At 46.5% G+C, this 23075-nt stretch overlaps 2 protein-coding genes across 7 annotated transcripts; one reads left to right on the top strand and one right to left on the bottom strand.

Annotated features, from left to right (window-relative positions):
- Positions 1-675: 675 nt before the first annotated feature.
- Positions 676-8615, bottom strand: C15H17orf80 (chromosome 15 C17orf80 homolog). Of its 4 annotated transcripts, none has more exons than XM_030535044.1 (5): positions 8528-8615; positions 4352-5944; positions 3785-3892; positions 3470-3586; positions 676-2047 (listed from the first exon to the last, which is right to left on the bottom strand). In XM_030535044.1, exons 2-5 carry the CDS (start codon positions 5934-5936, stop codon positions 2019-2021), a joined length of 1839 nt encoding a protein of 612 aa, XP_030390904.1. In that variant the 5' UTR covers positions 5937-5944; positions 8528-8615; the 3' UTR covers positions 676-2018. The 4 variants fall into 4 exon arrangements, with proteins under 4 accessions (XP_030390904.1, XP_030390903.1, XP_030390905.1 ...); XM_030535043.1 differs by lacking the exon at positions 8528-8615 and adding an exon at positions 6855-7055; XM_030535045.1 differs by lacking the exon at positions 8528-8615 and adding an exon at positions 6980-7052.
- Positions 8382-22527, top strand: FAM104A (family with sequence similarity 104 member A). Of its 3 annotated transcripts, none has more exons than XM_030535049.1 (4): positions 8382-8600; positions 13011-13107; positions 18509-18571; positions 21911-22527. In XM_030535049.1, the coding sequence occupies exons 1-4, from the start codon at positions 8590-8592 to the stop codon at positions 22142-22144; spliced, it is 405 nt and encodes a 134-aa protein (XP_030390909.1). In that variant the 5' UTR covers positions 8382-8589; the 3' UTR covers positions 22145-22527. The 3 variants fall into 3 exon arrangements, with proteins under 3 accessions (XP_030390909.1, XP_030390908.1, XP_030390910.1); XM_030535048.1 differs by lacking the exon at positions 8382-8600 and adding an exon at positions 8860-9057; XM_030535050.1 differs by lacking the exons at positions 8382-8600; positions 18509-18571 and adding an exon at positions 8865-9057.
- Positions 22528-23075: the final 548 nt, after the last annotated feature.

The raw sequence follows: 23075 nt of genomic DNA, 5'->3' as shown, positions 1-23075 counted from the left end.
TTTGCTGAGAGAAGAGGAAGGGGGAAATGCAGTTGCTCTCATGTAACTGTAAATTGGATGTTTATTTTCTGACCTCATGCTGCTGGGTTGGCAGGGGGCTCAGATCTCAGACTGGTGTGTCAGACACTGATAATCATGGCAATACTAAAACACAGTTTTTAAAAGGCACAGTAGAACAGTCGGTCTGGATTCTGGTTAATACTCAGGACAGGAGACTGGTGTGTGGAGGAATAAGAAACTGTTTCAGTCGGAGTGAAGTTGAAAGAGGAGCTAGTGGCTTCTAAACTACAGTTCATCGCACTTAGCAGGATGCCTTGTACTCAAGGCAAAATCAAAGTTATTCCCTCTCCATGTACCTGAGATGGTCTCCCTTGAAAATCTCATGCAACTTTCTGTCAAAGGCTTTTCTAAGAAATTGAAAAAGAAGCTGACTTTTCCATAGTTTGGAGTAGCTAGAGTACAGGCTGGGTACCAGAACGGGGTTTCATCATGGACTCCGACTTGACATGTGACCTTGGGCAAGTCACTCAATAGCTGTGCGCCTCAGTTTCCCCATCTGTAAAATGGGGCTAACACTACATTGGGGTGTTAAGGCTTGTTAGCTGCTTTGCAAATTAAGCCTCCCGTGGAAGACGTGATAAGTATTGCATTTTAAGAGAACACACACTACACAGTCAGAGTTTAAAAAACACACAGGAGATTTATTGCAGGGGGACAGTTCTTGGTGAAATGTGGTTTTACTCTTGTTCTGCTTCCAAAGAGGAGGAGTTTTTTGAATGCTTCTGTAACTTATTTGTAATAAAGCTTTTTGCCAACAGTTCTTCTACCGCTCATGATTGCATTACATTTTTAAAACCTCTCTGTCCTGGAGAGGAAACAAAATTTTAGCCAGCTCAAGCAGGCTAGAATCACCACTATTCCAATCATTCGCTCTTGGTTGTTCTCGAAGGGTGATGTTCTACCCCAAGGGCAGCCTAAATAACGAATGCTATGGCTTGTCCTCTGCCAGCACTAGGATGCTGCAGTGCTAATGTTATTCGTGCTTTGCTTTAGTACCTTTTTAAAGGTCATTACTGAAGCAGGCCAGCATGTTGTGTACAAAGGAGAGACTGGGTGGTGTGGATGCCACCTCTGTGTTGCACGGGGTGTGTGAAGTGAAGTGGAGAATGGCTCTTTCCTACCCTGACTTCTACGCTGTCAAACTACCGGTTTGTAACTCTCCAGCCCAGATCTGTCTTAGCTTGTACAGCGCTTGACTTGCCAACATCCATATCCTTAAACAAGCCAGGCTTTGCCGAGCGTGAAGTTCAGGCCTAACCCTATTCCCTTACACTTTCACACAACCCAGTGACAAACAACATGCCTTGCTTAACGCTGCTCTGCATCAATGAGATGTGGGGCGTGGACTGCGACCAGGGGTTATAATACTTCCCTCCAAGCAGCCATAACAGGCCCCTGGAACCATCCTAGCTTTACAATTGAGTTGGGGGATGGGAGCAGCTAGTCCCTCCAAACTACTGCTCTTCCTCTTATTGGCCAGGACCCTCTGCCAAATATTCAAACCAGAACCTGCAATTCAAATTTAAAACATCTGGGAAGCAAGAGCCTGTAGTCCCCCCCCCCATCCCCCATGAGTCGTTCTCATGGGCCTGGAGCATACAGAACCAGATTCAGATTTGATATGGGCTAAAAGCAGTAGATATTGGGGTTTGATCTATAATCCAGTTCTTGCTGCTTAGATACTAACCATCAACTCAAATTTTCTGCTAGTGCTCTAAGGAAACTGTCAGTCTATGCAGAATGTGCCCCTACCCCCTCTGACTAATAGTACATGATATGGGAGGGTAAATAAAAGGCATACCCTTTAGCAATAAATTAATGTAGTAGATAACAGATGAGAGAGCTGTCCTGCAATCCCTTGTGTTGTGTTTGAATGCAGCTCGTACAATCCATGCCTGATTCTCATGCTGCAGTTCAGTATTTTCTGTCTCTGGTCCTTGAATGCCCTTGTGCCTTCCTCAGTGATACCTGCGACAGCGATCTTGTTCTTTCCAGAGCAAGAAATACAAAGTTAATGCTACAGTATGTTACCCCTGGTGAAAAATAGTAATGTTTCTCTGGTAGCGTTTAAAGTCCTCCTAGATTCAAAGGACCATAAATGTCTAAGCTGCTTTATTGGAGTGGGGTTTAACTGATCTTTTTGGTTTACCATAAATGTCTCCTGCAGGTTGACTCTATCATGCTTCAGCTGTCTGGCATAGCAGTTCAAGGAGGAAGGGAAGAGAACACAGTGGCAGGAATGAAGAGGTTTAAATCCTACTTACACCCAGCTAGTAACAATAAGAGTATTCAAGTATCAGAGGGGTAGCTGTGTTAGTCTGGATCTGTAAAAGCAGCAAAGAATCCTGTGGCACCTTATAGACTAACAGACGTTTTGGAGCATGAACTTTCGTGGGTGAATACCCACTGCGTCAGATAATAAGAGTATTGCTGCTCGTCAAGCTCAACTGGTTAGATGTTTCCATGTATCTGTGTATGTGCCAAGCAGAAGTGCAACGCACACTTTTGTGCTTTCCCCAACATAAATACATAGCCACGCGTACATTAAAGCCCTCCATTGTCCTACCAAAACAAGACGCTTCACTGCACGTGCTTCTCCCCCGGGAAGAGAATGAGAGAACAAGCATGTGACAGCCATGTAGTCGCCTTGCTCACTGCAGCACTGGAAGGTGCTGCGATGGTGATGTATGCAGCATAGCACTGGCCTTTTTGACAAGAGCTGTATGACTGAAAGGGGACGACAGCTGGAAATTACGTTTCTAAATAACGTAAAACTTTTCATCTTCAGAGCATTTTACAAACGTTAACCTTTAACTCAGAGTCCTACAGCATCTCTCTCAAAAACAGTTGCATGATAGGAAGTTGCTTAAATTCAGCAGTGTGAGGAAAGCCCTGCTCTAGAAACTAAATGAAACAGGAGAGCATGCAGGATTTGTTTCCCAAGGGGGAAGGGAATGCAGTATGTTCTCAGTCCCTCTAAGCCAGCACTATATTCACCAGCCTTCTGGACAGGGTAGGAATAGTTATCACTTTCTTCAGAGCCCATCACTCCCTTCATAGACCAGCTCTCTCCGAGTTGAGTAACATAGAGTATTCCCTTCCACCAGCTGGGGAATGAGACCACTGCCTCTGTAGCATGCCCGGTTCCTGCTGTGCAGGGTATTAATCACAGGGCATGAAGCCACCAACCAGCCTGGGCTAATGTTCACCACGTCAGCTTTTGCTTTCCTCCAGAAGGCTTTACAATGCATAAATAATGGATAACTCTAGTCAGTTCCCTGACAGAAAGCTCCAATATTAGTGTTTATAACCCTGAAATCACTTGACTAATGAAGAGATTTTTTTTTTTTGCTCTAAAAAGAAAGGAGGATTTGCTTGGAAGAGACAAACGCCAAGAAGAAAACCTTACTCAGATGCTCATATCTCCAGCCATAGCTGAGGATGCAATATCCAGCCAACAGCATGGAGATCCCAGCAACTCCACTCTTCTTTACGTCGATGTATTTGTTGTAGTAACTGCTCCAGGCTGTTGAAATAGAAACACAGGGCCAGCTTTGTTATTCTTCTCAAATTAGGGCTGATTGATCCAACCACTTGGCTTTTAAAATTACATTAGTCTACCAAGTCACTTCCTTTTACAGGAAGATAACTCATGCCAAATAACTCCTTGTCTGGAGCAGTACGTTGATGTGAGAAACAAGAGAAGCCAGCGATCCCGGCTCACCTTTCTGCACTGCTCCAAACAGTCCCTTTGGAGAGAAATCACAAGCCGCCAGCCAGGCAGGCAGCTCCCTGAGCTTTACATCCATCAGACGTCTTTCTACGAGGGGAGCTACAAAACAGAGTCACAAAAGTTGGAGGTGGGAAAACAGGGCTGGGTATTTTGCTCACACACGCCGTGGTCTGCAGACTGTACTCTACACATGGACTGTTCTCTAGCATAGTTCAACATGATTCCAACAGTGGGGCTTTCCCTGCCACTTTTGGGGAGGAAAAACATACAACCCTTCCCCCTGGACTGGAGAGATCTTATACTGCACTGAGGTGTCTCTTGTCTAGGAAAAACAATGCCCAGGTTGAGGGAAGCAACATTGCTTTTCCATGGAAAGCCATGCTATTCCTAATGAATGCAGTTACGGTCCCATGTGACACCTCATAAATGAGTGCTCGCTTAAAGAACAGTCACCCAATAAGCCCCCTCCCCAAATCCGGATTTTATATAATGGATGTAGCCCATCAGTGGTCGCTCTGCAGTACATCTCAAAAGTGATGATTGAAAGCCTCCTTTTACCTTGCGGTCCTTCCAAGAAACCAGGCCCTATCTTCTTCATCCTGATCTCCACATCCCCCTGGAGAGGTCTCCCTGGAAACATGCTCAGCCTCTGATAATTAGGATACAATTCTGGAAACCACTCCAGTCCAATGGATCTCGCCTGTATGTTCCTGCCAGAAGACTGGAACAGACAAGGAGGCTGGTTTTCAGAGGTGTAGCACAAGTGTTGTTTCCAAGCCAGTTCGCGGTCTCTTCTCCCTGTATTCAGAACGGACTCAGAAAGTAAGGCAATCTGCTTTTCATCCACCAGAAGCTGTTGCGCACAGGATAGGTAGTTTCTGGCTATTCCTTCACTGGCTCCTCTGAGCGTCTCTCTCACTGACTGGTGGGGCTTCTCAGCGAGGGAAGCAGAGAAAGGGGCCTTAGAATTCACATCACCATTTAAGTAAAACTGCTTCTCTTCTGTCTCACTTTTAGCCTCTCTGTCCAGCAGAACGAGGCCACAAGGGCTCTTTCCGCAGTCAGCCTTCCCGGGATCGCTGAGTTCGTGCATTCCAGTTGCAGTTAAACGATTGCCTTTTTCTCGCTCTCCACTCAAGGAATTACTTTCTGCAACCTCCAGGCTAAAAGCATTTGTGTTCATGGCTCCCGTAATGTTCACATTCTTCCGGTGGTCAGACTGGACTGTGTCTGCATGGTTTTCAGAGCAGTCTGGAGTCCGCATTTCCAGATAGCATCCCTGGGTCGTACAATTACTTGTGGTAGCACTGTCTGCCAGAGTGCCCTGAATTTTGGATTCATTCCTACCTCTTAGCACTTTGACACGGTGTTTCTCAATAACTATTTTCACTCCCTCAAGAGCCGCCCTGGGAATACTTTCAAGATCACAAGCGGGTAAATCCAGAGAACCAGCCACCTCCTGTGCTGAAGACCCTACCTTCCTTTGTTTCTGTTTTGCAGATCTTATTGGGTCATTCAAAGGAAACTTTGAAGCAGATTTTCCATCCTTATTCAAAGGAGAAAGCTCCAAAATGCCACCAGGTGCTGAATTCTCATCATGAGAAGTATTTTTACTTCTGCTTTTCTGTTTGGTGGGTAACTGCTTTGCATGCTTTGCTTTTGAAGTCCTCTCCTCTGCTGCATTCATGTGCATTCTGGCCTCTTCCTGAACTACTGTCATTCCTTCATCTCTGTGTGTCTTTTCAGAAGTCAGTTTAATTTGCTGCTTTGTATTTTTACCTGGCTTTTCTGCAGGCAAGTTGCTGACTATTTCTGATCCAGCAGTACCCCCTATTTGTAAGGGGTTTAATTTGCTTTCTACTTTGTTCCCTATTGTGTCAAGGGATTTTTTCTTACTTTCTCTTTCTGAGCTATTGTCTGGGGTTGTGATCTTCTCTTTGCTTTGTCCTCTTTTCTTCTCAGTGGCCAAGAGTCTAACTGGCTTGGTCTGAGACGCTTTCAAGTCAAGAGAGGCCACCTTGCCTAAGTCAAAAGAAGTTTTCGTGTCTCCTGCCATCTTACAGTGTGGCAAGTGGGATTTCAGTCGCTTAAATGGCTTCCTACAATAGGGGCACAGTTCCATTCCTGGGGGGGCACCTGCCATCTTTCTGTCTGGAAAGGAAAATAAAAAGCATTATCTACTAGCATGTGTCATCGGAAGACGAGATTCTGTGATAGGAATTCTAGTGAGATGCTGCCCAGGAAAGGTAGGCAGGAGTGGAAATGAGGCCAGTAGCAGGGACTAGTTAGCACGAGGAAGTTACATTTTATCCTGTTGTCTAGTATGACAAGGTAAGTAGAAAGAAAAAACACACACCGTTAAGGGGAAAAAACACTCCCAAGTAAAAATAAGACAGTGGCTGCATGAGATTGAGGTACAAAGGTAGAGAAAGCACTAGACTGGCCAAAATTGCAAGACTCGTATAGAAATATAACTTGCTGGGGTCACATGCATAAAACATGTCCTTAATTAGGCACAGATCTTGCCTACATCCTGCATTAAACCTTGAATGATTGATCCTTCCCTCAGCTATGGGTGAGCTTTGCACTTTTGATGGTAGGGGTCCCTGAGCAGGATAACTCATTCATGCTGCCATTACTGCACCTTCTAAAAAAAACAAACCCCTCAACCCTGGTGGAAGGAGATTGAGTTTTGCAATGATCGAGGGCTCCTGCTGAAGTGTTGTTTGCCCTCCTCGAGCAGTTAGAGGCACAAAACCTCAAAGTAAAAAAGCAGCAACGTTTGCCTGACTCCTAAGCCCCCTGCAATAATAAACACACTGGGAGCAGTGGGGAGAAGAAAGCGGGGCTCAATTGCTCCTGCTCTGTCTGTGAGCCAGATGTGAAAATAAAAGAACACCTCCCTTCTCCAGCCTTCTATCACAGTGACAGTTGCTCTGAGAGCAGTACACAACTTCCTGCCTGAGCTCTCTCCCTCCCCTTACATGCCTGCGAAAGCAGCTCCCTGCTCCAATAATATCCCACCTCCTCCTGCAGCAGGACCAGCTGCTCCCATTCCTACCTGCTCAGTGGGGTCACAGGGGGATGTGGCATATGGGGGCAGCTTTAGTTCCAGCCACCTCCCTCTCCAGGAGCCTTTAGGCTACAGCAAGCAATAGCATTTCATAGGAGAAACACGAGCCCTACTAGAGTGGTGGCTGGCTGCTCTAGCCTCTTCCTCGGGCTCTGAGAGGTGCTCTGCTCAGTCTTAGGTGGTGGTGTTAATAAAGCTCTTGTTGAAGCTTGCTTGACCCTGTCACATGACATGACAGAAACAAGGGGCTAGTTCCGACTGTGTTGTGATGCTAGCAGCATCAGTGTTACAAAGGAAACCACAAGAGCTCAAAAATCTTGAGCCCCTCCAAACCCCTCCCCCCACACATTATGAGATTGACCTAAAAATCATATGAGATTTTAAAAAGAATATATTGTGGGGGTTGGGGTGGGTGGTTGATTTTTTTTTTAATTTCCCTTCTGGGTTTTGAGCTGGGGGGGATTCCAGCTTCTCTCTGCAACAGAGAGAGCTAGAAACATATTTTTGTTTTAAATGAAAGCTGAGAGTATCATGATTTCAGGAGCTGGGGCTTTAAGCAAAACAACAAAATACCACAACATGTGATACAATCATGAGTTGAGTAACTCTGAAAGCTGCTGCTGAACCTAAGCCTTCTGGTAGCGACCGGCTTTTCAGTGTGAAAAAATAGGACAAGAAGGGGAGGCAGGACCGTATCCCTGATTTGAGTCCCTCCCCAGGGAAGAGTAGTGACAATATCTACCCCTGCAGCCTCTTGCTGTTATCTCATTTGCCAGTCTCAAATCTCACATGGGAGATGCTCAGAGGTGAGGGTGATGGGCACCAGTAGGAACCTCTAAAAGAAACAGAATAAAACCATTGGAGACAGATGACCCTTAGGCCTGTTAATAACACTGATGTTAAAGGGAGACCCTGAGCCACGAGGGGAGAGGCTGTTTGCCTGTGGGTGTCAATAAAGCTGTTGTTGACAGGGGCCCATGGGGGGCTGTTTGCCTGTGGGTGTCAATAAAGCTGTTGTTGAGGGGGGCCCATGGGAGGGGGGGCTGTTTGCACAGAAGCTGTCAATAAAGCTGTTGTTGAGGGGGGCCCATGGGAGGGGGGGCTGTTTGCACAGAAGCTGTCAATAAAGCTGTTGTTGACAGGGGCCCATGGGGGGCTGTTTGCCTGTGGGTGTCAATAAAGCTGTTGTTGAGGGGGGCCCATGGGAGGGGGGGCTGTTTGCACAGAAGCTGTCAATAAAGCTGTTGTTGACAGGGGCCCATGGGGGGCTGTTTGCCTGAGGGTGTCAATAAAGCTGTTGTTGAGGGGGGCCCATGGGAGGGGGGGCTGTTTGCACAGAAGCTGTCAATAAAGCTGTTGTTGACAGGGGCCCATGGGGGGCTGTTTGCCTGAGGGTCTCAATAAAGCTGTTGTTGACAGCGGACCCAGCACAAGCCCTGCGAGGACCTCATAGACATTGACCTGCCGCCCCATTCCGCGGCTGTGCTGATCCCTCCGCGGGGTGACGTCATCCCTGCCTGATACTAAATGCCATTTTCTGACGCTGTGCTACTGTACCAGCCTGGCTGATTCCCTGTGAGGAGCCAGATTCCCGCCCGGAATGCTCATCAACGATTCAATAAATATAACATTTCCGGACAGGCAAGACAGTCGTCACCTACCCGTCTAGGTGGAGGTGAAGCGCATGCGCAGAAGCCTCAGGAACCAGCTGTGGTGAATACGCATGAGCACCAGGTAGGTAGATGGCCTTTAGTCATGCGCATAAAAGCAGCACGTAGACAATGCGCATGCGCAATACGGAAATACTGCGTAAGAAGTGGGGGCGTGGTCAGTGCGTCCACGCAGGAGGGGAGAGTGCAGGTGCTCGCGCCTGCGCAGACAGGGTAGTGCCAAGAGGATGAGACAGTGCGCCTGCGGGGAGGACTCAAGAGAGCCGGCTGTGGGCAGTGCGCCTGCGCAGAGGAAAGCCGGGCGGGGGAGAAGGGGGTTGGGTATGGCTAGTGCGCCTGCGTAGGAGGCGGAGACGCCGGAAGCGGCTGTGAGAGCTGAGGAGGCCCGGGGCTTAGTCTTGGCAACGGGGTCGTGGTCTGGGCTTCGGCCGGAGACACCCGCCGCCTCTGAGCCCAGCCCCCCAGAGCCCCGCCATGAGCTGCCGGCAGCCGCTGCCGAGCGAGCGGGGAGCGCGACAGAGGTGAGCGAGGGGGAAGGGGCTGTATGGGGGAGGGGCTGGGGAAGGGTCCGAGGAGGGGCTCCCTGGGCAGCGCGAAGGGGGGAAGGGACTGTATGGGGGAGGGGCTGGGGAAGGGTCCAAGGGGGGGCTCCCTGGGCAGCGCGAGGGGGAAGGGACTGTATGGGGGAGGCTGGGGGAAGGTTCCAAGGGGGGGCTCCCTGGGCAGTGCGAAGGGGGGAAGAGACTATGGGGGAGGGGCTGGGGGAAGGTTCCAAGGGGGGGCTCCCTGGGCAGTGCGAAGGGGGGAAGAGACTGTATGGGGGAGGGGCTGGGGAAGGGTCCAAGGGGGGGTCCCTGGGCAGCGCGAGGGGGAAGGGACTGTATGGGGGAGGGTCCAAGGGGGAGCTCCCTGGGCAGCGCGAGGGGGAAGGGGCTGTATGGGGGAGGGGCTGGGGAAGGGTCCAAGGGGGGGGTCCCTGGGCAGTGCGAAGGGGGGAAGGGACTGTATGGGGGAGGGGCTGGGGAAGGGTCCAAGGGGGGGCTCCCTGGGCAGTGCGAAGGGGGGAAGGGGCTGTATGGGGGAGGGGCTGGGGGAAGGGTCCAAGGGGGGGCTCCCTGGGCAGTGCGAAGGGGGGGAAGGGGCTGTATGGGGGAGGGGCTGGGGGAAGGTTCCAAGGGGGGGCTCCCTGGGCAGTGTGAAGGGGGGAAGGGACTGTATGGGGGAGGGGCTGGGGGAAGGTTCCAAGGGGGGTGGGTCCCTGGGCAGCGCGAGGGGGAAGGGACTGTATGGGGGAGGCGCTGGGGGAAGGGTCCAAGGGGGGGCTCCCTGGGCAGTGTGAGGGGGAAGGGACTGTATGGGGGAGGCGCTGGGGGAAGGTTCCAAGGGGGGGGTCCCTGGGCAGGGCAAGGGGGGAAAGGGACTGTGTGGGGGAGGCCCTGGGGGAAGCTTCTAAGGGGGGGTCTCCCTGGGCAGTGTGAGGGGGGCAGGACTGCATGAGGGAGGCTCTAAGGGGGGGGTCCCTGAGCAGTGCGAGGAGGGGAAGGACTGTGAGGGGGAGGCGGAGCTCCCTGGGCAGTGTGAGGGAGGGGATGGGGGTGCTCCCTGAGCAGTGTGGCGGGGGGTAGGACTGCATGGGGGAGGCTCCAAGGAGGGGTCCCTGAGCAGTGCGAGGGGGGGAAGGGACTGTGTGGGGGAGGCCCTGGGGGAAGCTTCTAAGGGGGGGTCTCCCTGGGCAGTGTGAGGGGGGCAGGACTGCATGGGGGAGGCTCCAAGGGGGGGTCCCTGAGCAGTGCGAGGGGGGGAAGGACTGTGAGGGGGAGGCGGAGCTCCCTGGGCGGTGTGAGGGGGAGGGAGGGGAGGGGATGGGGGTGCTCCCTGAGCAGTGTGGGAGGGGGGGGAAGGACTGCATGGGGGAGGGGCTGGGGGAAGGTTCTAAGGGGGGGGTCTCTGAGCAGCCCATAGGGGAAGAAGGACTGTATAGGGGAGGGAAGAGCTGATGATATCATGGCAATGGGGAGGGGGCACATTGAGAGACTGTGCCCTTACACTGCTGTTGGTTCCTGTCCCCTTATGTGGTCTTGGTCCACCACTGACACTACCTCTAATCCCTGCTGTGAACTCCCCCCACCCCTTCCCTTACACTGGCCACCTAGGGTATGTCTACATTGCAGTCAGATACAAGAAGCCTGCAGCAGGCCTGTGCTAGCTGACTCAGGCTTGTGGGCTCAGATGAAGGAGTTGTTTAATTGCTGTGTAGGTGCTAGGGCTCAGCCTTCATCCTGAGTTCTGGGGCCCTCCCACCTCACTTGGTCCAGCCCAAAGCTAAATGTCTTCATAGCAATTAAACAGCCTTTTAGCCCCAGGAGTCTGAATCAGCTAACACAGGCCAGCTGCAGGGGTCTGATTGCAATATAGACATAACCTATGTGGGCAGCATAAGGGTGGGGGAGTTCACAGCAGGGCCTGGGGGCAAGCTACCATTACACAGCCTCTGACAGCTAGTGAAGGTCTAGTGATCAGCTCAACATGTCTGAAACAGCTCTTAATCATTCCTCCTTCTCCTAGCCCTTTCCACTATGTCTTTCTTGCTCACTATGGATAACAAAACCATCCTGCGTGTAACCTGTTTGTCATCCTCGCCCCAGGCCTCTCTCTAGGTCCTCACATCAAGACTGTCTAAATCTTGCAGATTCCTTCCACATAACATCTCTAAGATGTGGTCTTTTGTATCCATCTAACCAGCTGAAAATCTTGTCCAGGCTCTCAGCCTCTCTCGCATCTCAATGACTGCAACATCCTTTCCTCTGGCCTTGACAAATGCAATCTGCCCCCTGCTCGTATCCTTTCAGAATAGTGCTACGAAGATCACTTTCCTAGCCCATCACCTTGATCATGTATTTCTTCTCTTATCCCTCAACTGGCTCCCTCTTCTTGATCATATCAAAGAAGCTGCTTGTCTTTACTTTCAAGGCCCTGCACTACAGTCCTACTCTACCTATCCTCTCTCAGTATAATAATGTCGACTCCCACCTCTGATTGGCTCTCAGTGCCAGTCTGTATCACACGTTAGCACCTTTCTCCCATGCTGCCTCTCATATTTGGGAGGAGTTCCCCATAAACATCCATAAAGCAGCCTCATTATCCTCCTCCAGATCCCTCCTCAAAACTTTCCTTTGCCACCCTGCTACAGAATACTTGACAAGAGTTAGGCTGCTGGTGTGCTGAAACCACATCATATCATGCTGATCAGTGTTTTCCCATGGCTTCCTTTTACACGCACGTCAGTTCATCTGTATCTATCTCTTGTCTTGTACGCAATCCCTGCCCCAAAGAGTTTACGTTCTATCTCTGTTCTGTTTGCACAACATGTAGTAGAGTGGCTTCCTGCCCCATTACTGGGGGTTCTCACGTGCCACAAAAATACAAATAATGCTGCACTATTATTTTGTTATCCAGAAGGCACTGACCAAATAACAACTTGGCTTTCATATTAATTCTGTCTTTGTAGACAAATTCCAATATAAGTGCTTTGTTTAAGCCCATCATATGGTGTGTATTGTTTTCCAGAAGCTAGAATAGCTTTGTTTAGCTATTGTACAACACCCAGTATGTTGGGGCTCTGATTCTGATGACCATCATTGTAAAAATGATGTGAAAGGGTTATGTGCCACTAGTATTAAGGTTTTGCCAATTTATAAAGAGATAACAGCATCTCTAAAATGTTAAATAACCTAACAGCAACCAAGAGGTATGTCTTCATAATATGAAGCAACAATGATGTCATAAGAGGATGGCAAAACCATCCCAAACAGTGAGAGACTAACAGGACTGGTCTTTAATGTTGTGTTTTTCAAAGCCTCACTTGGGATGCTTTCATTCAATGTTTAAAGAAATGTTGACCAGGAACTTTATTTAATGTCAAATGCTGTCAGAGTTGAGAGAATAAAGCAAGTCATCATGGGTGTCTAACTGCAGGATCTGTATAAGCAAGATGAATGTAATTGGGTAGCTACTGAAAACTTGGTCACCCCCATCCTTTTCCTTGCTGCTTTCCTTCTAGTGAGATGTCATTCAGAAATCCCTGGCTTACTTTTTAGAAATGTCTGTGTATTAGATAAGTGTCTTATATATATGGCTTAGACTTTCAAAGCAGTCTAGAGAATTTAAACATATTTTTCTCTAATTTTAATAGAAGATGAATCCAAATCCCCTGTATTGCCTTGAAAGCTTCCAGCTGGTTACATAGAGAGGGAGGTGTATTTCCCAGTACTCTGTGGTGAGCAGTTGAGGCAAAATATGAAAAGTCATAAGCAATTGTTGGGTTCTTGAGGAATCAAATAAGTAGTTATAGTGTGTGGTTTTTGCTGCTTGTTCAGTCACAGATTCATGGGGTTGACTACAGAATGAGGTAATATAAATTGTGAGTGAGCTGTTAACTTTTTTTTTTTACTCTTTTCCCATAAATTTCTTTTAGGAAGAGGAGACGGAATGGCAGTGAAGAAGATGGCCACATCCCACAGACAAAGCGTAGTACCAGAAATGCCGTCCTTCAGGACTCTTGGGATACTGAGGTGAAATGTTTTCCAATTAGATTCCATATTTCACTTACTTTTCTAAGCTGGAATAATGACTGCAATGTGTATAATCACATTTATGGAGAACAGCTAAGTAAAACTTAGTAGTTTTTTATTACATATTTTGTATATAAAATTCTGAGGCTTGGCACAAAGTTGCACTTCAAGTATTGAATTCTGTTAACACAATTTGGAAATCAGCATGTTTTCCATTGCACTTGACTATTTTTCATTTAAATGGTTTTGTGTTTTATAACTACTAATTTACTTTAATTGGATGCTGTGCAGAAATATATTTTCAAAGTATGCTAAGTACTTTACAACTAGAAAAGAGACATTTCTGCCCCCAGAGAGTTTACAGTCTGAAATCAGATGTAACAGAATCGGGAAGACGACAAATGGAAGGATTCAGTAACAAGAACATTACTTACGAATTCAGCCTTTTCTCTTTTTTAAATACTTGTTAGTAACAAATGATTGAGAAGTGATAGAACTAATGAGCACTCTTCCCTATGCTAATGGTTCTGTGAGCCCAGTAAGTGTTGTGGTACACAGTGCTCTTAGTAGGCAGTAGTGCTCATTTAATGTGTGCAAAGCACTATATTGATGCCAAGTATTTCAGTTTTTTGAGAGAGTTTAGGGGTTGATATGGGACTTGGACTTTAGCTTGCTGGATTCTCCTCCTACCTCTGCTGTGTGTGTTCTGTGTGACATTGGGTAACCTCTCAACCTTTCTGTTCCTCAGTTTTCCCCATCAGTAAAACATTGTTAATAGTTGCCTAACTCACAGGGGTTGTATGACTATTGAGGTCACAATGCCCATTGAAGTCGATGGAAAGGCTTTCATTGATTTCAGTGGGTATTGGATCACACCCTAAATTAGCTGCTTTCACAGCACTTTGAGATCCGCACAAAGAAGGTGCTATGCAAGGGCAAAGGACTCTCTTTCTAGCTTTGAGACTAATTTCCACGGTCTATTCCCAAACTGTGCTACTAGTGTCCAGTGCTGCCTAAAACATTGTATACGTTGACATTGAGAACTTAGTATACGTGTTTCTGAATTGCAGTAATTTTCTACTGCAAATGGACAGGGAAAGATGTGCAAAGGAAGCAGACTCTCTCATGTTTGGGATGGTAATAAGATGGTTTTCTGAATGTGTTCAATGTTGTGGGGTTTTTGTGTGTGTAGACCACTTATTATTAAGCCCACTGTTTGTCATGGCAAAAAAGAGGCTTGGTACACATTTCAATTAGTATAAGCTGTTAGCCTTGGCACTGTATTTTGGCCATACAAAAAGTTATGTGCTACATTATTTTAAGCAAAATACTCTTTATTTTATTGTCATAGTTCTAAACTATTTAATTTTAAACTGATGGACAAGTCTTGCTGCTTAAAGGAGTGGTTGGTGTGACAGACCATGACTTTGTTAAACTTTTTCCCTGCAATCAAGCTGTTCATCTGAAAACCCGTGGCTTCTTTGATTATCTTTTCTCTGGAAGTAAGACTTCCTGGGATGAGGTTGCCCTTTGGTTCTTGGGTATAACAGCAGTACACGAAACATCTGCTTTCCATTTGACCTTGAATCACTTATCCAATAGAAACATCTCTCTGGGGGTGTCAAGCAGCTACGGGTGAACCAAACTTTGTGGAGAGAGCAGGAAGAATTTAGTGCGTAGCAAGGGTTCGAACTAGGAACAATGAAATTAAAAATATTGGGGGGAGGGATAATTGAGTGGCTGAAGCACCTTTGCTTGTCATATAAACACTTTACATTAGACTGGACAAAGCAGTAAAAAACATAGATGGGAATAATCTTGTAGTATACATGCAGAGGGAGAGAGTAGATGACGGAATAAAGCTTTGCTATCGCTAACTGCTATGATTCTAAGAATTGTCTGCAAACAGACAGCGTAGGCATGAGCCTTGAGTGGATTCTCTACCTGCCATTCCAGTGAAATCAAACTGTTGAATCTAATAGTGCAATGCAGGTGTTTGTGTGAAATGGCAACTTCAGCTTTGGCAGTAGAGTTAAAAATACCTCTGCCCATATGAATTAAACATCACAATTTCTGTCACTGATGCATGCAGTTTATGCAAGAGCCTAATTTTCAGGCTTTTCTGTCCCTTTCTTCTGGTCTCACAAAGATTTTTAGATCACTGAATCAAGCATGCCATGAAATTAGATTGTTATTCCAGTATCTCTCTAAAGACTTCCCATGCCAAGTTGTGAAATTGAATCTTCTGCTTATGGTGCATGAACATACTTCTAATTTGTATCGCTTTGAGGGTGCTGACCATATGTAACATCTCTGCTTTGTAACTGACAAATCACCATGAAAACAAGGCAGCCTCTGCTTGATAGAATTTCAGAACAGTTCCAGGCTGGTGAATTTGGGGCAGAGGGGTGTTCTACCTCTAAACTTGGTAAGAATGGAGGGTAGGGGAGTGCATTTCCTCTGAGTGCATGCACTCAAAGTATTTAAGTGAAATTGCAACTAAGTAATTCTGACTTCTTCTCTCCTGCCTTCAGTTTGAAGACACAGCTAACTTCTGTCTTCCAATCATCATGCAGAGCTTGATTTACTTAAAGGGATGTTTTCAGTTTGAAAATCTTATCTATTTGACTGTACCTACAGTTCTCAAACCGGGGCTGCTGCTTGTGTAGGGAAAGCCCCTGGTGGGTCAGGCCCTGTTTGTTTACCTGCCCTGTCCACAGGTCCGGCCGATCGCGGCTCCCACTGGCCGCGGTTCGCCGCTGCAGGGCAATGGGAGCTGCTGGAAGTGGTGACCAGTATGTCCCTCAGCCTGTGCCACTTCCAGCAGCTCTCAGCAGTACTAAGAACTTTTTTCTCCTGAGGAAGAATGGGGATCTTCATTATTTTGGCTGACTTATGCTTCCTGAATAATCTTTTTCTTCGTTAACCCCATTTCCTGACGGTGGTCTTATCATTGGTTAGTCAGGCTGAGGACAGGACACCCTGGATTTTAGAAATACTCCTCCGTCAACTGAGTGGGTTACTGCTATGTGATTTATTTATTTATTTTTGGTACTGCTCTGAGAATCTGAACATGGTTCTGCCAAGCACCTTAGCTAGGCTAGTTCCCACAAATGTTACTGTGGTATCTGCAGCTCGTAATTCCGATCCCAAAATGATTTACTTAGTCCTACTCCCAAACTTATCTCAGAAGACTCTGATGGTCTAAACCAGGGATTCTCACAACAAAAATTTTGGTGGTCTCGGAGTGCGGCCACCAATTCTTGCTGATGACCCCCAACAATTTTTCCTAAAATACTTTAGGAAAAACAAATATGTGCATATACCTGTCCAAATCATTGTAATTTATTTATTTAGGGCAGGGCATACCTCTGGCATCCCTCGGCCCATGCCACTTCCCACCTCCCCCATTGGCCTGGGATGGTGAACCATGGCCAGTGGGAGCCGCGATCGGCCGAACCTGCGGATGCGGCAGGTAAACAAACCAGCCCAGCCTGCCGGGTGCTTACCCTGGCGAGCTGCGTGCCAAAGGTTGACGACTCCTGATGTAGGGTTTTTTTTGCAGACTCACTAAAAATAATGTACCATTTGTCTCTTCTTTACTGCAGTGGCTTTCAACCTTTCCAGACTACTGCACCCCTTTCAGGAGTCTGATTTGTCTTGCTAATCCCCAAGTTTCACCTCCATTTATACTACTTGCTTACAAAATCAGACATAAAATACAAGCGTGTCACAGCACACAGTTACTGAAAAAATGCTTTCTCATTTTTACCGTATAATTATAAAATAAGTCAATTGGAATATAAATATTGTACTTTCAGTGTATAATATGTAGAGCAGTATAAACAAGTCATGGTCTGTCTGAAATTTTAGTTTGTACTGACTTTGCTAGTGCTTTTAATGTAGCCTGTTGTAAAACTAAGCAAGTATCTAGTCGAGTTGAGGTACCCCCTGGAAGACCTCTGTGTACCGCCAGTGGTACATGTATCCTGGGTTGAGAACCATGCTTTACTGGACTTAAACAGAATAGAAACAAATAAGGTGTGTTTGCATGTTCTTGTCTTTGTTGTTTCTTTTGCGTTTTTAGACTAGCTAGCTAGTAAGTCTGTTTCTGTGAGAAGTGATATTAACAAACATACAAATATCACTTTTCATAACTGACTTACTGGACCCTGGCAAGCCAGGGGACAAATTAAGCCATGGATGGGGAGATGGGTAGGGAGGCAGCAGGGGATGGGCCTGTGATCTGGGGGCCAGAGGACGCCGTGGGGGCTGAGGAGGTGGGGCAGGGGTGTGAGCCCACACGGGGTGTGAGCCTTCCACATCTGGGGAACAGTGCAGGGCCGAAACCAGGAGCTGGAGAACACAGAGGAGGCTGGGGGCATTGGGGATGGATGGACTCGGGGGCCCACACCTGTGGCCGCAGGCAATGGTGTGTGTGTGTGGTGGAGGCAAGAGCCTAGGGCCAGAGCCTGAAGCCCCTGAGGCTGAAGGCCAACCCCCACCACCCCCGGGAAGGTGGGGAGCTCACACTGGCTGCTTGTTCTTCTGACGTTTGTGGCCCCAGAGAGGGGTAGGGCCCAACCCCTGCTAGTGGCCCTGGAGGGCCACTGCTCATCACCTAGGAGGCTGTGGCTGCATGAAAAGCTCCTTGTGGCCATATGCGGCCACAGTGTCCACATTTGAAAAATGCTGGTCTAAATGGCTGTATGCTTCAGTTTCTGTGATTCAGGCATTGCTTGGCACTCCATTACAGAACGGCAAAGTAAGCTGAAACACTTAACTGATCATTTGTGTTCGAGTTCTGTTCTATAATTGTTGCCAAACTGAAGCATTACAACTACTTGGTATATGTATTGATATATCAAGTGGGGTAGATATAAGAGGAATTTTGAAGATGCCCTTTAATATTGCAGATGTTTGTAACCCTTCTCTAGATACTTCTCCTTGATCTTGCATTTGGTAGCCATCTATTGTTGTGTAGATAATTATGATTTTAGCAATGATCTTATAAGGGATGTTATTTGCCTAATTATGGTCCTGTATATAAAGAAAGTGATTTACAACAACCTGATCACAAGGTATGTATTCAATATGATTTGGGCAACAAAGAGCTTCACATTCTAGTGAGTTTTTTGTATCTGATTTAAAAAAAAAGAAAGAAATGGAGAATGATATGATGACTGGAGAGACCTGTCAACAGCCTTAGAAGTAGGAAACACGTCCCAGGACACATGCTCTGCCGTATTTTCACCTAACAGTTAAAATTAGAATGCTTTTAGATACTGGAAACCATCTTCAGTCAGTACCGATGGCCCTAAAAATTGTGTTCTGTTAAGACTTGAAATTTAAATATTGATTATTACTAAGTACTGATCATAGTTTTTACCTTGATTTTCAGAAGGTGCCTGTAACGAAAAACTGTAAGGAAAGCAGACTAAAAGAAAACAAAGTGTCCTGTGCGGTGGGTTTCTCTCCAAGGCTGCTGTAACTTGCTGAGTGTAAAAGTGCAGTTTATTTTTATGCATTAATGAAAAATAAGGTGATTTAGCAAATGTGGATTAGTGACCACTGCACCTCCTTCTTGTGTAACCTCTGTATTATACCTGTAGAAAAAATAGCTAATCGCTCGTACAACATTGACTGATCATTGCATTCTTAACAGAGTAAGATTGAAATCTTTCTTTTTAGTTGACCTGGTTAATTCTAACACTCCGTGCTCTTGCACTGATTTCAAATGCCCATAATCCAGACTCAACAATTCTGTCAGCCTCAGCTGTTTTTTTGCTTTTCTATTTATAGTTGGGCTAAAAAACAAAGTGGAATTCGCTGCTGTTCTGGTGGAATCGTTATAACCTATTGTATAAATCAATGTTATGCACTCTGATTTTATAGTCTGGTGTCATAGTCCATTGTCAAATACTCATTTATATAGTGACCTGATGAGCCTGGATAATTCTGGCTGATTATGTAAGTGGCTTCTGTTGCAGTCTGAGATTTGTGAGCAAGCACTGCTCCAGATCTTGGAGTAAACCCTACAGTGTGTACTGTTCTTCAGTAGTAGATTCTTTTTCAAGGTTGTATCTCCTTGAGTACAAACACACACTAAGGCCATGTCTACATCTAAAATTTTGCAGCGCTGGTTGTTACAGCTGTATTAGTACAGCTGTATAGGGCCAGCGCTGCAGAGTGGCCACACTTACAGCAACCAGCGCTGCAAGTGGTGTTAGATGTGGCCACACTGCAGCGCTGTTGGGCGGCTTCAAGGGGGGTTCCGGGAGGAGAGAGCAAACCGGGAAAGGAAACCAGCTTCCCCGCGGTTTGCTCTCTCGGTCCCGGAGCCAGCCAGCAAACCGCAGGGAAGGAGACCTGCTTGCTCGGGGTTCCGGGACCGAGAGAGCAAACCGGGAACGCCGCGGTTTGCTCTCTCGGTCCCGGAGCCAGCCAGCAAACCGCAGGGAAGGAGACCTGCTTGCTCGGGGTTCCGGGACCGAGAGAGCAAACCGGGAACGCCGCGGTTTGCTCTCTCGGTCCCGGAGCCAGCCAGCAAACCGCAGGGAAGGAGACCTGCTTGCTCGGGGTTCCGGGACCGAGAGAGCAAACCGGGAACGCCGCGGTTTGCTCTCTCGGTCCCGAAGCCAGCCAGCAAACCGCAGGGAAGGAGACCTGCTTGCTCGGGGTTCCGGGACCGAGAGAGCAAACCGCGGCGAAGCTGGTTTCCTTTCCCGGTTTGCTCTCTCGGTCCCGGAACCCGAGCAAGCAGGTCTCCTTCCCTGCGGTTTGCTGGCTGGCTCCGGGACCGAGAGAGCAAACCGCGGCGTTCCCGGTTTGCTCTCTCGGTCCCGGAACCCCGAGCAAGCAGGTCTCCTTCCCTGCGGTTTGCTGGGTGGCTCCGGGACCGAGAGAGCAAACCGGGAAAGGAAACCAGCTTGATTACCAGAGGCTTCCTCCTTCCACGGAGGTCAAGAAAAGCGCTGGTAACTGTCTACATTGGATTACCAGCGCTGGATCACCAGCGCTGGATCCTCTACACCCGAGACAAAACGGGAGTACGGCCAGCGCTGCAAACAGGGAGTTGCAGCGCTGGTGATGCCCTGCAGATGTGTACACCTTCAAAGTTGCAGCGCTGTAACTCCCTCACCAGCGCTGCAACTTTCTGATGTAGACAAGCCCTAAATGTAAACCTCTATCCCGATATAATGCTGTTCTCGGTAGCCAAAAAATCTTACCACGTTATAGGTGAAACCGTGTTATATTGAACTTGCTTTGATCTGCTGGAGCGTGCAGCCCTGCCGCCCCCCCCCCCCCGAGCGCTGCTTTACCATGTTATATCTGAATGAATGTTATATTGGGTCGCGTTATATCTGGGTAAAGGTGTATCTTATTGGACTTGACTTAAAATTGCTGCTGATGGTTCTAAAGAAATGGTACACCACCAAAAAAAAGTGTGTATATATATATAATGGCTGCTGAATCTTGATTTATACAGTACAAACATTAGTTGTATGATGGTACTTCATACCAAAATCTGTAGTGGCCTTATAATCAAACTAAGGGTAGAGGGACAAGATGGACTTGTTACAGGGATATGTAGATATTTGCCAACATTTCTCTTCCTTTTGGCCAAAGTACAGTATGCCAAGATAAAGGGACACTTCCAGGCAAAAGAAAACTTTACAAATGTTAATTTTTTAAAATTTACTAACAGTACTTTTTAGATTAAAGAATATTTAAAGTCTACTCTATTTATAATGCTCACCTAAGTTTTTTTTAATGCACAGTGGATGACAAATTTAGATATTTTCACTTTCTGCTTCTCAAGCATTATGAACAGTGCACGAGCATAACAAAACAGGAAACTGTTTAACTGCAACTAAAGCAAATCCATGAAAATATTGGCTGCCCTTAAAACTTGTTTAGCCTAAACCACTTGATGTCTCTTGAAACACAGAAAATACGCTTTGTGTGGAAAACTGACAAGTTTATTGGTGTCATGACCATTAAAAGCGTATACACATTTTAATCTGGTTAAAGAAAAACACTGGCCTCTTATGCAAACCAAATCATGAGTTCTGTCTTACTTTCTGCATGTGAAAGTGAATTAGTGGCTTGCTGCTTAGTAGCCTTGAGGCTAACACATAGATATCTGGGTAACTGTTTCTCACGGCAGTGAGAAGTGCATTATGTTGCAGGAAAACTAAGAACCAGGACTGAAATCTAACTTGTAATTACATAGTGGAAATGTGCTGCAAGTATACCAAGTACCCTGTTGCATTAATTTTTTCAAGTCTCATGTCACTTTGCATGTTTCACTTCACGTGAAATGCATAGCTTTTCTGAACTTGTTTCAAACCAAATTTTGGGAAAGGGGAATTTTATGAAACTTTTCACCTAGCTCTAAAGACACATGAAATTTACTAAAATCTCATTCTTGCTTTTCCAGTTCTTAGCAAAAATTCTTATTAAAATGCAGTTGCGAAGTCTGAGCACCTATTAAAGAACTGTTAACCTGTGGTTTTCCAGTAAGTTGGGTCAAACAGCCCTAGTGGCTAGTGGGCACAGTTGCACATCACCTGGGCTTCCTGAAATTTCTCATTGGTCTGACAGTCACTAAAGCAACTGAATGTGCCTTCTTGGCATTCAGTGTATTTACTTCCTGACTTGTTCATGGGACTGTGTGTGCCCCATGAAACTCTGTAGGAGGGAGATAACAAGAACAAAAATGTCTTAATCAAGCTGTGTAAATATGTATAGGTGAAAAATGTAACTGTACCTTCCTGTTACCCTTCTCTTTGTTTCATAGTCCTCCAGCAGTGATAGCAGCAGCAGTTGCAGTAGCAGTAGCATCAACAGCCCTGACAGAGGAAGTGGTCCAGAAACCAGCTTAAACCAGATAATTGCAGCATCCAGTCCTATCACCCCCCCATCCTTCCATGAGCAGTCTGCACTAAGTCAAGGTCCTTACTTCCACATCAACCAGATCCTGAAGGAGGCACACTTTCACAGCTTACAGAACCGTGGACGCCCACCTACATGATGAACCAGCAGTTCCTTGCCTTCTGTGAAGGGACAGCACTGTGTAGATTTGATATTTCAACTTAAAGTTTGTTAAAATGAAATTGCACAAAACGCCTGTTGCCTTTTCAGTCTATATTTGAAATAACAGGTTAACAGGAAATTGTTTACTTGTGGTTTGCTGCACTATTGCAATGCAAAAGGGGCTTTGAAGCAATTTTTATAGGATTATTTTTTGGGGTTGGTATCAAATACATGTACGATGAGTCTGGGAAACCCACATCTGTATTATAGGTGTGCATAATCTGTTTGTTAGCAACTGTTGCTTTATGTAAAGTCCTTTCAAACGTCCATCTTCAGTTTTATAAATCTTTTTTAATTTCAATAAACTAGTGAACAAGTTTCCATGGTCAAGCATTATTTGCAAAGGTTGAGAGTAGTTAAAGGGACATTCACTGAAATGTCGAGTGTTACAAGCACCACCCATGATGACTATAACTGGAAGACTGGAAAGTTTCTCATGTATCTTAGCAGGCATGCTAAACTTTACCTTGTTTAATCTTTTATGCAGCAGTAAGACAAGAAAATCCTCCTCTAGAACTAGGCAGAAACTTGAATTTCAGCTGGTTAAGTAATGAAAAGAACTTCAGCATATAACCACTTGAGAGACAGGTAGCATTGGCTGTGTTCAGAAAGCATGCCATGCCATGTGATACACAGTAAAAGGAAAGCTGCTTTCAACACTCCAGAAGGTGGTGTTTATATAAATGAACTTTTCTTTTTCCCTTACCTAGCCTTAAGTGATAAAACTGAGGGGGGAGAAGGGTAAGTGCGTTTTGTTAATTTTTTGCATCAGTCACACTGCAGTATCTTAACCTACTCCTAGTTTAAACACTAGTATAACACATACTGTGGCTCGGGGAAAGGGATAAGAGCATGTTGTCTTAATTTCT

This window comes from Gopherus evgoodei, chromosome 15 (genome assembly GCF_007399415.2).
Source record: "Gopherus evgoodei ecotype Sinaloan lineage chromosome 15, rGopEvg1_v1.p, whole genome shotgun sequence".
NCBI lineage: Eukaryota > Metazoa > Chordata > Testudines > Testudinidae > Gopherus > Gopherus evgoodei.
The sequence above is the reverse complement of the archived record's forward strand: the minus strand, read 5'-3'. Positions and strand labels throughout refer to the sequence as shown.

Bases quoted from the DNA above. Each gene is read 5' to 3' on its own strand.
- C15H17orf80 (XM_030535044.1), bottom strand. From the start codon at position 5,936: ATGGCAGGTGCCCCCCCAGGAATGGAACTGTGCCCCTATTGTAGGAAG. The intron at 3,587-3,784 runs GTGAGCCGGGAT...CTATTTCAACAG, and splicing joins GTTTGGAGCAGTGCAGAAAG to CCTGGAGCAGTTACTACAAC. The intron at 2,048-3,469 runs GTAAGGTTTTCT...TGCTCTGGAAAG, and splicing joins CTGGAGATATGAGCATCTGA to AACAAGATCGCTGTCGCAGG.
- FAM104A (XM_030535048.1), top strand. From the start codon at position 9,011: ATGAGCTGCCGGCAGCCGCTGCCGAGCGAGCGGGGAGCGCGACAGAG. The intron at 9,058-13,010 runs GTGAGCGAGGGG...AATTTCTTTTAG, and splicing joins GAGCGGGGAGCGCGACAGAG to GAAGAGGAGACGGAATGGCA. The intron at 18,572-21,910 runs GTGGGTTTCTCT...TTTGTTTCATAG, and splicing joins AAAACAAAGTGTCCTGTGCG to TCCTCCAGCAGTGATAGCAG.